Below are 13,243 nucleotides of genomic sequence, written 5' to 3'. Positions count from 1 at the left end.
CAGAAAGCATCTTGGAACAGAACCGTTGGGTCAACAGTCAGGTACCTTGATGTAGTAAAGCCGAGTGTGCAGACAGCACCTTGAAAGCACAGAGATGAGTCGGCTGACAGGAACCAAGATGTATCAGAGATGAGTGTGCAGAAAGCATCTTGGAACAGAACCGTTGGCTCAACAGTCAGGTACATTGATGTAGTAAAGCCGAGTGTGCAGACAGCACCTTGAGACATCAGAGAAGTGTTTGTCAGGAGGCACACTAGGTGTAGTTGCAATACAGCCCAGCAATAGCATGTCTGGATTAGTGAAGTGGTTACCTCATAGACCGTGCGTGGTAGCAGCGTACACTACTACCTGAATATTTATAGAAAATCTGTCAAAAGGATTTTGATACCCCATCTGAGAGCAGCTTAAGGCCGAGACCCTGATTCCAGCAATGAGTCACTTATTGGGCTTCTTGGTACAGTTTTATTAACATTTATTTATATATTTATTTTATTCACTTTTCTAACTTCATAAATTTCCACAGCGCCTTAGAGACATTATGATCACTGTCCCCATTGGGGCTCAAAATCTAAATTCCCTATCAGTATATCTTTGGAGTGTGGGAGGAAACCAGATTAGCTGGACGATACCCATGCAATCTCTTTACAGATATTGTTCTTGGTGGGATTGGAACCCAGGACCCCAATGCTGCAAGGCTGCCCATTGTTTTATCTGCTGCAGATGAATGCTGAGCTCTATATTGCCCCGCCTACACTACTGATTGGTAGCTTTCTATGTGCGCTGCGCAGAGGCAGAAAGCTGCCAATCAATGGAGGGGGGCGGGGTTATAAGAGCCTTTGAAAATGGAGGACTAAATTGCTGCATTTTTACTCATCCACTATGGATCATCTCCTGCTGATTAAAATAGTGATTTTATCAAAACTACACCAAGCAGCCCAGTACACATCGCTGAAGTCAGGGTCTTTGTTTCAACATTATGTTGCTATCAGATTAGGTGGAAAATACCAGGTGATTCCCTTTAAGGGGCATAAGGAGATGAAATCAGACACCAGGTTACTACGATAACCCAACATGCATGAGAGCAGGGAGAGCCGAGTAGAGGGGGATTCAGGGACCGGCGCTAGAGCAAGGACAGGTGAGGGACAACAAGTTGGTGTAGTACGTTGTTTCCTTATTGCGAAATCCTATTATAATGCTCTTGATGGGTATTTTGGTTTAGCTATAACAAGTATAGGGAAAGGCGTAAGCAATGTAATCAAGAGGGAAGGGATCTTTAGACTTCATGTGATTTTAAGTAGCCTGCCAAGGTGACAATTATTTTGTAGTCCGTCAGCTGATGCCTATTATTTTATAATCAGAATCCTTAATAGAGAACACATGGTTTTGAACGAAAAATCAAACCCCATACCACATAATGAAGGGCGCTATTTTAGCACGAGATGCTCCCATAATGAATGAAAACAAAAAAAGAAAAAAGAGCAAATTATATCCCATAAAAATATAAAAGTTTATTTATCAAAATATTACATACAAAAATCACATATCACAGCCCCCTGAGGAAGCCCACGCGAAATGCGCATTGGGGCTGGCAACACTTTGGTCCCAGGTGGTTATGGGTAAGAACTAAAGTTGGCTTTATCTGTGCAGTTTTTGTTTCCCGTAAAGGGATATACACCACATTATTGACCATAATAGTTATTATTTCTCTTTGATATTCCTGGCATATAAATAATCAATTTAAGTTTAACACTTTATCTGTAATTTGGAAATAAAAACTGTACTAGCATTAGCACTTTATTAAAATTTATTTTTGCTACTTCATAATCTTCCCCTACCCACTACAATATAACTTGGGCCATTGTATTTTACATCTGTGTAAATTGTCTATTCACTTTGTCTTTTATGCTATGCTTGATATCTGATTTTGTGTCTAATATTTTGATAAATAAACGTTATATATATTTTTTATGGGATATAATATGCTTTTTTTTGTTTTGATGCCTATTTGTAGCTGAATTTGCGATGAGCCAGCTACATTCATGGACTATGAGCTCTTTGTGTAGTATCTATGAGAGTAAAGTCGGCCATACACATAACATCTGTTGGCCACACTATTGTTTGGGGGACCTTTATCTCACCCGACTCCTCCATACACAGGAATTCTCACATTGGTCGGCCGAGTGTTCCTGTGTTCTCTAAGGCTAGTTTCACATTTGCGGTCCACAGCGTCTTGTCTGCAACCGCAAACCTATGCAAAAACGCATGCCAACGCATGATAACGCAGCAGTTTTTATCCGCATCAACTTATGCAAGATAGAAAAAAACGTTGCGTTTGAATGAATTTGTATGCGTTTTTGCATGCGTTTGCGGTTTTTATGTGCATGCGTTTGACAGATTCAAGAGATTTTCCAGGAGAATTTCTTTGACACAAGCCACACCAAATGGGTGTGTCTCATCGGATTTCTTGTTTTCTCAGAACACATGTGTATGCAAATGCAAGCGAACGCATGTCCTTGTGTTCCTATGTGTTCCCATAGACTGCAATGCGTTGTTTTGATGCACTCCTTCCGCATGCGTATGGCGGTGGAAATTTGGTGCCTCAAAAATTGCAACATGGTGCGTTAGCCATGCCCAGCCGCACACCGAGAAACGACACATGCGTAAGCGAATGCAGGTGAACGCATGTACCTGCGTCCACAATGTAAAAGATATGAAATCATGACGCATGCGGATGTATGCCTCAGAAACGCTGCGGACACAATCGCAAATGTGAAACCGGCCAAAATCTTGTGGCAGTGACTTACTTACCCACCAAAATAAAAGAATCAAGTGATTAAATTCCAACCTCCCGATCCTTATGCCCCCCAATGTCATGTATCGTGGACAGTCGGGAGGTCCCCATACAAATTAGATGATAGGCTGACTTTTATCAAATGTGGCCTTCAATTGTATTTTGAAGCCTCCTTAGACAGCGCGTGATGAAGTAACTCTCTGGAGGAAGACACTGTAGTAGTAATAAATGTGAAAAAAGTAATACAAATATGAATATTTCTCTCCAGTTATGTTTGGAAGCATATGAGAAACTCACTGGAAGAAAAACCTGCCCGATGTGTAGAAGGAACCAGTATCAGACCAGAGTAATTCATGACGCGGCTCGGCTGTTCACAGCAAAATGTGCCACCCGGTAATGCTGCATATTCTCTTCACGTGAATCTTGTATAAATGCAATCAGCAGATCACTCACTGGATCCCTTCATTTCTTTGGGGCAGAAGAAAAAGGTTTTGTGATGGCTCCATTTTTTACCCATGTTAATTCAATTTTTCTTTTACCCTTTGGTTTGGTTGGATCTCGGTACCTACAGAATGGTTTTATAGGTTCTCGTCTGATGATGTAGGACATATTATTATAGCCATCACACTTTTGTGCAAGAATAACACCGTAACATTCCTATACTCCAGCATTAATGAGGCTAGTGCATGGCTGATATTAGATTTTCTCAGAAAGTTATCACTTTACTATAGAGAAGTTTTTTTTTTTTTTTTAATCTCGGTGTAGAAAAAAATATTCAAGAACGTTCTATATTCTGTTCTGGAAACAAAGCTCTGATGATGAAACTTTCTTCATTTATTGATGCCGAATTAAAGGAAATTTGTATTAAGCCGGATTCACACTACATCGCGGACCGAGTATGGACTATAACTCATAGAATGGCCAAAGGGTTGTTGAGTTTGGATTGGACGACCAGTGAATAATCAGAAAAGCACAGACTGACGTACCGATGTGTGAATATGGCCTTAGGCAAGGTTCATACCACCAGATTGTGACAATATTTTCTTGTCTGTATTACGGCTGCAATTCCAGCCTCAGCCACAGGTCTTAAGACCCAAGCTAACGGCATCATATTTGCAGAGACTTGCGAAAGTATTCACGCCTCTTGGCTTCTTACCTATTTTGTTACATTACAACCTGTGTTTAAATATTTTTGTAATCCGATTTGTATGTAAGGCCGGCCTCACACTCAGCGTATAAAAATACGGTCCGTTATTTACGGCCGTAATATGCAGAAAGGTCCCCAAAATAGTGATCCGTATGTCATCCGTAGGCAGGGTGTGTCAGCGTATTTTGTGCATGGCATCCTCCGTATGTAATCCGTACTGCGAGATTTTCTCGCAGGCTTGCAAAACCGACATACAATGGATCCATGGGCTCAAATAATCGTAAAAACATATATACTGTCTCTCTCTCTCTGTGTGTATATATATATATATTTCATACAGCGCTAGATAGCTTAAAAGCCGGTAATTCGATTGCCGGCTTGTCCTATCTCCTTCACAAACCCGACATGATATGAGACATGGTTTACATACAGTAAACCATCTCATATCCCTTTTTTTCATATTCCACACTACTAATGTTAGTAGTGTGTATGTGCAAAATTTGGGCGCTCTAGCTATTAAATTAAAGGGTTAAATTGCGGAAAAAATTGGCGTGGGCTCCCGCACAATTTTCTCCGCCAGAGTGGTAAAGCCAGTGACTGAGGGCAGATATTAATAGCCTGTAGAGGGTCCATGGTTATTGCCCCCCCCTGGCTGAAAACATCTGCCCCCAGCCACCCCAGAAAAGGCACATCTGGAAGATGCGCCTATTCTGGCACTTGGCCACTCTCTTCCCATTCCCGTGTAGCGGTGGGATATGGGGTAATGAAGGGTTAATGTCACCTTGCTATTGTAAGGTGAAATTAAGCCAGATTAATAATGGAGAGGCGTCAATTATATAAACTTGTGCAGGCATGTACTACGGAGGACAGAGAATGAACTTCAATCCAATATTGCAGCCAGCATGCAGCCAGCGGGTAAGCAAAGGGTGAATCAAACACCCGAAAACCCTGCCCCTATGGCTGAAGATTGTTCCCTCCAAATTCAGGTGACAGAGTCCCTTTAATCAAAGAGGCAGCACAGAGACCAACAGTAACCATGAAGGAGCTGCAGAGTTCCCAAGCAGAGAATGGAGTATATGACCATGCGACCACAATAAGCCGTACACTCCATAGAGCTGGCATTTATGGAAGAGTTGGCAGAAAAATGCTTTTAGTTACACACAAAAAATTGTAAGGCTCATTTTCAGTTTGCCAAAAGGCCTTTTGGAGACTCTCCAAATATATGGAGGAAGGTGCTGTGGTCAGATGAGACCAAAATTTTACTTTTTGGCCACCAAGGTAAACGTTATATCTGGCGCTAAGGCTAGGTTCATATTGCGTTAGAGCAATCCGTTTAGCGCCTAGCGCTAGCGGATTGCGCTAACGCAATGTTGTTTTATGGGGTCGCGATAAATGTCCCCGCTCTCGCAGATCTCTGATCTGCGAGAGCGGGGAACGGACCTCGGGCGCGCCGCGGACGCTGCTAGCAGCGTCCGCGGCGCGCCACAAAACACCGGTACATCACTAGCGCGTGCCGAAAATGGCACGCGCTAGTGATGCGCGTCACCATTGCTGTTAATGGGCGCGCTAACGGACGCGTTGCACGGCGTTAATTTCGCCGTGCAACGCTGTCCGTTAGCGCGGTCACATTAACGAATTATGAACCTAGCCTAAATCAACACAGTTCATCACCCCAAAAACACCATCCCCACAGTTAAACATGGTGGTGGCAGCATCATGCTGTGGGGATGTTTTTCAGCAGCAGGGACAGGGAAAACGATTCGAGTCTAGGGGAAGATGGATGGTGCAAAATACAGGGATATTATTGAGCAAAACTTGTTTGTCTGTCAGTGATTTGAAATTGGGACAGAGGTTCTCCTTCCAACAAGACAATGACCCAAAGCATAGGGCTATAGCAACACTATAGTGGTTTAAGGGGAAACATGTAAATGTTTTGGAGGGGCCTAGTGAAAGCCCAGACCTTAAAGGGAACCTGTCAGCAGTTTTGTGCACAGTAACCTACATACACTGTCAGGTCGGCACCGTTATACTGATTAAAATGATACCTTGATTGATGAAATCCATCTTATGGTTGTTCTTTAATCTTTATTTTCAGTTTGTAGTTAATGAGATTCTCGTGCGCTAAGGCGGGATTGCTGTATGTGGTGCTCTGATAAGGTATTCATAATGCAGACTGCTGACAGGTCACTGATCCCTCACTGACCCGCCCCCTAGTTTGCATAATGAATACCTAACATACTGAAGAAAGAGAAAAAAAACGTTTGCGCAAAAAATATATACCGTATTTTTCGAAATATAAGACGCACTTTTGTTCCCCCAAATTTTGGGGGAATGTGGGGGGTGTGTCTTATATTCTGAATCTGTGTGCTGTGCTGTAGAGGAGGGGGGGCAGCTCTGGAGTGGTGTTGGGGCTGGAGTGGGCTGCAGAGACAGCAGGAGGTCCTGTGCTCCAGCTCATTAGCCTCATGTAATGTTCACTGCACCCGCTGTTTATCACCTCGGCGCTGAAGCCTCGCCAAATTGCTTGACAGGGGAGCAGTGCATATTGCATGTGTCTGCATTCCCCCCCATCATGAATATTCCCCCCCGATCACTCTATATGCCCCCCTGCTGGCACACACATGGCCGCCCTCTCTCTATAGGCCCCCCTGCTGGCACACACATGTCCCCCTGTAGGCACGCACATGATAAAATAACAAACACTTAACTCACCTTCTGATGATGGCTCCCTGCTCCCAGTTCTCCCGTGGCTCTTCCTGTGTCTGTGCCGACATCCGATCAAGTGATCGGCACAGCACAGTGATGTCATCACTGTGTGCCCACTTCACATCTTCTGATGCCTGGGAAACAGGAAGCGCAACCGAGGAGCTGGGAGCACGGAGCCATCATCAGAAGGTGAGTTAAGTGTTTGTTATTTTATCATGTGCGCGTGCATGCATGGGGGCATGTAGTGACTGGGGGGGCATGTGTGTGCCAGCAGGGGGGCATATATAGAGAGGGGGACCATATAGTGGCGGGGGGGGGGGGGGTCATATCCAGGATGAGATGGGGGAAGTCTGCCAGCACCAGAAGGGGGGCAGTGTGCCAGCACCACAGGGGGGGCAGTGTGCAAGCAGCACAAGGGGAAAATGTGCCAGTAGCACAGGGGGGTCTATATGCCAGCATGGGGGTTATATAGATACCAGGATGAGGGACATATATGATTTGTAAGACGGACACTGGCATTATAAGACAGACCCCCATTTAACATAAAATTATTTTTTTCTCTTTTTCTTCACCAAATTTGGGGGTGCGTCTTATAATCAGGTGCGTCTTATAAAGCGAAAAATACGGTATATATTTTTTTTCCCTAGCTGGACAACATCAAGAAAATGTATTATTGCCACACTAAACATGCGATTATGCTGCAGAGCAAGGGCCACGACCTGCAACTGCCTGCAGAAGCTGTTTTTGTCTCTTTCTTCAGTATGTTAGGTATTCATTATACAAACTAGGGAGCAGGTCAGTGAGGGATCAGTGACCTGTCAGCGGTCTGCATTATGAATATATAATCAGAGCACCATATACCCCAACCCCGCCCTAGGACATGAGCATATCATTAACACAAAACTCAAAATAAAGATTAAAGAGCAACCACAAGACGGATTTCATCAAACAAGGTATCATTTTAATCAGTATAACTGCGCCGACCTGACACTGTGTTTAGGTTACTATGCACAATCCTGCTGACAGGTTCTCTTTAATCCAACCGAGAATCTGTGGTCAGACTTGAAGATTGCTGTTCCCCAGAGGAAACCATCTAACGTGAAGAAACTGGAGCAGTTTTGCCTTGAGCAATGGGCAAAAATCCAAGTGGCGAGATGTGGAGATCTCATAAAGACTTATCCAAAGTGATTTGCAGCTGAAATAGCCGCAAAAGGAGGCTCTACAAAGTACTGACTTTAGGCGGTGAATAGTTATACACATTGAAGTTTCAGTAATTTTGTCCTATTTGTTGTTTGCTTCACAATAAAAAGAAAACCACATTTTTACAGTTATTCTGTACATGAAGTGATACAAACCCTGAAAAAAAAAAATCTGTGAAGTTCCAGGTTTTGAGGGAGCAAAATACGAACAATTCCAAAGGGATGAATACTTTTGCAAGCAACTGCATAATGCTATTATTGTGAGTCAGGTTGAGAATTGTGAGCATAATACTGCAATATGCTTGTGTAAACCTTTCCTAAAGGAGCAGGGCAGGAGCTTTTTTGGGATTATCCTTGTTTTTCTGAATCTCAGGATACAAAGATGCACATAAAATGATAGGAATAGAAATGTATAGTAAAGTTGCATCTTATTATCACAACTTGTCGTCTATGGAGGATCAGGGTCTTCATTGTTTTGTTTTTTTTCATTGTATTTCTCAGGATCCAGGCTTGTTGGAGGGGATACATAGTGCGGAAATGGTACAAACACTTACAACAAACAAGGCCACCCAAAGACCCCAAGTTGCGGAAAAAGTTCTTTGAGGAGAAGGTATGTAAGAAAGTATTACACCGCAGTGTCAGTCAGTTACTATGGAGCAGGGGGTTATAAGAGTTTATTTAATTGCTTTTCAGTAAATCAACAGCAAATCTTCCGTCTCCCAATTTCCTCATAAAATGTCTGTCAGGCTAACAGGGAGATTATGTTCTAAAAGGGAAGGAATGAAACCTCTGACATTACGCTGGATATTCTCTTGTGCCCATGTGTTGTGTGTAGTATGTTGAATAATGATGCTAATTAGACCTTATTATAGCACTTTTGTGTTTTCTACTGACAAGTGTTTTGATAATCCAAATAAACCCTGTCACAGATTCTAATTTTTGTCGCAGATCCCTCATGGGACATTTGCAGATAACTTCTAAAAATGGAATTTCAAATGTATATTGGGAGGAGAGGATATAATTCTCAGTTGAAAGCTATGTACGCCATTGTTCATTTACTTCCTAAATGCAATGATAAGAAACTTTCTAAATTGACTTCATTCAAAATTTGATAGTATTTTGTTTCACCAGAGTGTCTGTAAGTCTTACCTAGCTGAGTGACCTGCAAAAAAACATGTAAATCAATCAAATTTCTGCTCTCTCCATCTTTTTACTCAGTAATAAACATAGCAACAGGGAGTGCATTGTAAAAATCTCAAGAAAGGAGAGACGGGAAAGTATTTACAGTCTCTGGGAGGGCAGAGCAAAAGGTGGAAGATTAGGAGGAAAGCACTTGTAGAGGAAATAAGGTTTTGGAGCTGTGCTGATATATGGGCAGTGAAGACAGCAGTAGTCTGGATGTACACAGAGCGCACTTTCCAGTTTATATTAACTGGGATGGGCACTCCTAGAAAAGAAAAATCTGAATCTTGGCTCACACAAACTGCACTACAGTAGTGGTCTGAAAATGAATGAATGTAAGAGTATAGATTGCAGACTGAAATTTACATGGAGCCATACGCTAGTGTGACTTCAGTCTAATCGTGATAACCTGAAGAATCCTGTTGCCAGTCCAATTTTACAGTTTTACAGCACAACGAACATAGTAAAAACAAAACCCCCAAAATAATAGCACTATGGTGATTTTTCCATCATTTCATTGTACCGTATTTGGAATTTGTTTCCTTTTCCCAGTATGTTATACTGTAAAATAAATGGTATCATTCAAAACTACAACTCGTCCTGTGAAAAAATAAATCATTTTATAGCTATGTGGACGGAATTTTTTAAAAAAAGTAGTGCGTCTTGGAAGAAGGGGGAGGAAAAAAACAAGTGCAAAATTAGAACAGAGTTAACTGCAACAAAACCTGCATAAAACTGCAGTGTATGGCTTTGATTTGATTACTAGGACTTCTTTAATTAAGTAGGTGGTAAGAATTAAAAAGAAGTGAGGGGAAAGTATCTGCAGTCTCAGGGAGGGCAGAGAATGTGTTAGATAAGGAGGAAAGCACTTGAAGAGTATATAAGTAAGGTTATGGAGCTGTGCTGATATATGAGCAGTAGTCTGGATATACACAAAGCTCAATTTCCAGCCTATATTACTATATAAAAAAAAATATCTTGTTCTTAAACTTTATTTCCAGTTTGCCAAACCCCGTAACATTTAGATAAGCTTCTTGTTCTTGAGTCAGGAATACGGGAGGTGAATCATAGTCCTACTAGTTTCTGGGTTCCCGTGATTGTGTCCAGGACATGAACTGAGAATGATGTGTTTATTACTCGTCTGACAGAGCCACAGTAGTTTTACTAAGATCTAAGAGTCCCTAAAAGGTCGCAGCAACTATCTCATTTATGTCAATATCCACATTCTGTGTGTACAGAAAGCAAACTGTTCCCCAGAATATAGCCGGTGCAGTTGCTCGCCCCTTTGATCCTTACCTATAAACCGTGCTTGCATAAGCCATTTAATTGAAGCAGCTCATTTTACGGGGGCTCGTAAATCTTTTACATATGCATTACATTATCTGGCGCAGGATTTAATGCCAGCCCTGCTCTTTATAAGGAGCTAGTTTGGCTGTGAAATAAGGTGGAAGGCTGTAGGATTTGTCTCTCCTGCTATGAGATTTCCCCCAAAATGTTTTAATTTTACTCTCACCAAACATTGGGCCGCTGACTTATTAGTTTGACCAGGACAGGGCAAACATTTCTGCTGTCCTGTAGCACCGGCTCCCAGCAGGGCGATATTAACCCCGTATGTGCACTGAATTCCAGGCCTTTTCATTTTCCTTTTTTCTCCCAAGATTGCAATAAGTCAACACATTAGTAAGCAATTTGCTGACATTAAGATGGATTACTTGAAAAAATAAAATAATAAAATGACTCCTCCGGAGTGCAGAAAGTTCACCTGGGCGTCCTCCCGAGTCTTTTTTTTTTTTTTATCTTTGTATATACTTTTTTCCAGACAGTTGTATTCTGCTCCCTCTACATTAGCTAATTTCGGCATTGTGGATCTGTTAACACGTCTTTGTTGCCTTGTAGGCTGCATGGAGAATAAAAACCAGTTACAGGTGATTACTTCTTTGTTGCATTTTTGTGTATTTTGTGCTTTTTAATGGTGGAGATTTAAGCATTGGCACGGGAGCATTTAACCTTTCTTGTGCCTTTTAGACTGAATATGCATTTTGAGAACTTCAAATGGAGGGGTCAAATGTAAAAATTGCTTTAAGTAATACAGTGTATAGAGCTATGTTACATATTAAAGGGGTTGTCCAGGCTTGGGGTTCAAGTCTGCAGTCACTCCATGTGACTGCAGACTTGTGAATCCTCACAGTGTGCGCTTTCAGAATTCTCCGATGGAGTGGGCTATCATATGACCACTAGTTTTTGATTTTCATACTTGTGGCCACATTCCAACTAGAAGTGTCCAGCCTCACTCAATCCCCTTGTTTGGGCGAAGCCGGGTATGTCTAGTTGGCACGTGACCCCGTGTATGGAAATCACATGGAAGAACCAGTGGAAAATACATAAGAAAAAGTCATTCCGATTACACCTGCAGAAAGAAATAATTTACCATGCTGGTCAAGAATTGTTGGATTCTTTCACAGTCATTTATCCATCATCAGACCAGATTAATGTACTTTCCCAAGGACTTAATTTTATTCATTCAACTGATGCTAATCTTTTTTAACAATTTGACGGATTTAACTAAATTCATGAGGTTGTTGACCGTAAAAACGACACTTTTGTGATCATACATCTAATAATGATACTATTTTCAATCGATCTGATAGCGAATCTGATTCTGCAATTTATCCTCATTTTCAGGAACAATGCTCGCTCAGCCTCCTGACTGATCTGAATGGAGACGCCGATGTTAATATCCAGAATAAACCGCCTTCCTTTAATATTCCTCACCCTAGTTTCTACCCTATTCATGAAAGGTTACCTGCTGAGGATAATTTCCATCACATAATGGAAAGAGATCTTAAAGAATATTTTTCTGTATCGGCTATAAGCAGAAAATAGCTATTAAACAACTACGAGACAATCCCAGTATAATAAAGGAGACTTTAATATCATAAATTGGTCACAGATTTACTGCTGGATTGATCAGCATATCGCAAATTAACCTATGACCAAATTAATTGAGAGAGGTTTTGCACAAGAATTTCGTAAGAAAATTGAACAAGAATATTTTTTGAACATCCAGTATGCCCAATTTTTCATGCTCTCCCAAAGGTATTTTCCCATCACCACTCTGTCACTTCATTTCTACTAAATAACCTTTTTTTCATTTGATAACTATTATTATTTACAGATTAAACTTTGTCCTATCGGCTCTAGGCTTTCACCATCTCTTGTAATCTTTTTTAAAATAATATTATCTGCTACAGTAGATATATTGACGATTTCTGGTTTATTTTTTCTACTGACCATATTTCTTGTTTGCAGTCTGATTTCGTCCAATTTTTTGAATGACAATAATGTCAACTTAAAATTTATTGCTGAGAGTCATACACACACCACACCCTTTCTGAATGTTATTCTCAGGGGGATCCTCTCACTAAGAAAGTTGATGCTGAAAGATATAGAAAACCGATTAGTGGCAATTCCATTTTACATGCCACTAGTCACCATCCTCTGCATGTTATCAAGACTCTCACAGTCGGTGAATTTGTAAGGGCTTGTCGAACATGTTCTAGTGACAATAGGAATTTAACATACGGTAATCAAAAATAGACTTACTGCAGAGGATTACAAAAAAAACCATTGACGAGAGCACAAGCTATTGTCACATCGAAAACTAGACCGTAATCATAGTAACAACAGTAATTCTAAACAGGAATATTCTAATTCAACCGCTTTTACAGTTCTCATTATTATAACATGCAAAGAATTATATGAAAAAATTCACCTGTCCTGTATCAGGATGAGACCCATTCACGGATCTGGTCTTCGGGGGTTAATTTTTCTGCTCGTTGCGCAGTTATCCTAGGAAATATTCTTTCACAACCAAGCCTTTTTAATAGTGACAATAACAAAATAAAAGATAAATGGTTATCCTGTAAAGGAAATTTTCGATGTGGACACCCAAAATGCGGTTTATGCAAATATTTGACCAAGACTTCGTTTTTTTTTACGTAACAAAAATTTAAACTCACCTATGATATCAAAAGATGTTATTAACTGCAACACTACATATGGTATTCAGTATATTTGGCAGCATATTGGATGCTCCACAAGAAATTTAAAGATCAGACTTTGAGAAAATATACACGATTCGGTTCCCGACCCCACTAAGTCTTATGTCAGGTTTGTCTTGACACTTTCACAATATACATCAGGGAGATTGCTCTTCTT

The 13,243-nt window shown here is 41.1% G+C and overlaps 1 protein-coding gene across 1 annotated transcript in view; it reads left to right on the top strand.

Moving 5' to 3' along the window:
- Nucleotides 1-13,243, top strand: part of RNF32 (ring finger protein 32) — a 62,044-nt gene that overhangs the window by 40,562 nt on the left and 8,239 nt on the right. Inside the window, exons 6-7 of the mRNA XM_069729728.1 lie at nt 3,060-3,184; nt 8,345-8,453. Coding sequence (XP_069585829.1) covers nt 3,060-3,184; nt 8,345-8,453 — 234 coding nt within the window. The remainder of the gene's footprint in view (nt 1-3,059; nt 3,185-8,344; nt 8,454-13,243) is intronic.

This window comes from Ranitomeya imitator, chromosome 6 (assembly GCF_032444005.1).
Source record: "Ranitomeya imitator isolate aRanImi1 chromosome 6, aRanImi1.pri, whole genome shotgun sequence".
NCBI lineage: Eukaryota > Metazoa > Chordata > Amphibia > Anura > Dendrobatidae > Ranitomeya > Ranitomeya imitator.
The sequence above is the reverse complement of the archived record's forward strand: the minus strand, read 5'-3'. Positions and strand labels throughout refer to the sequence as shown.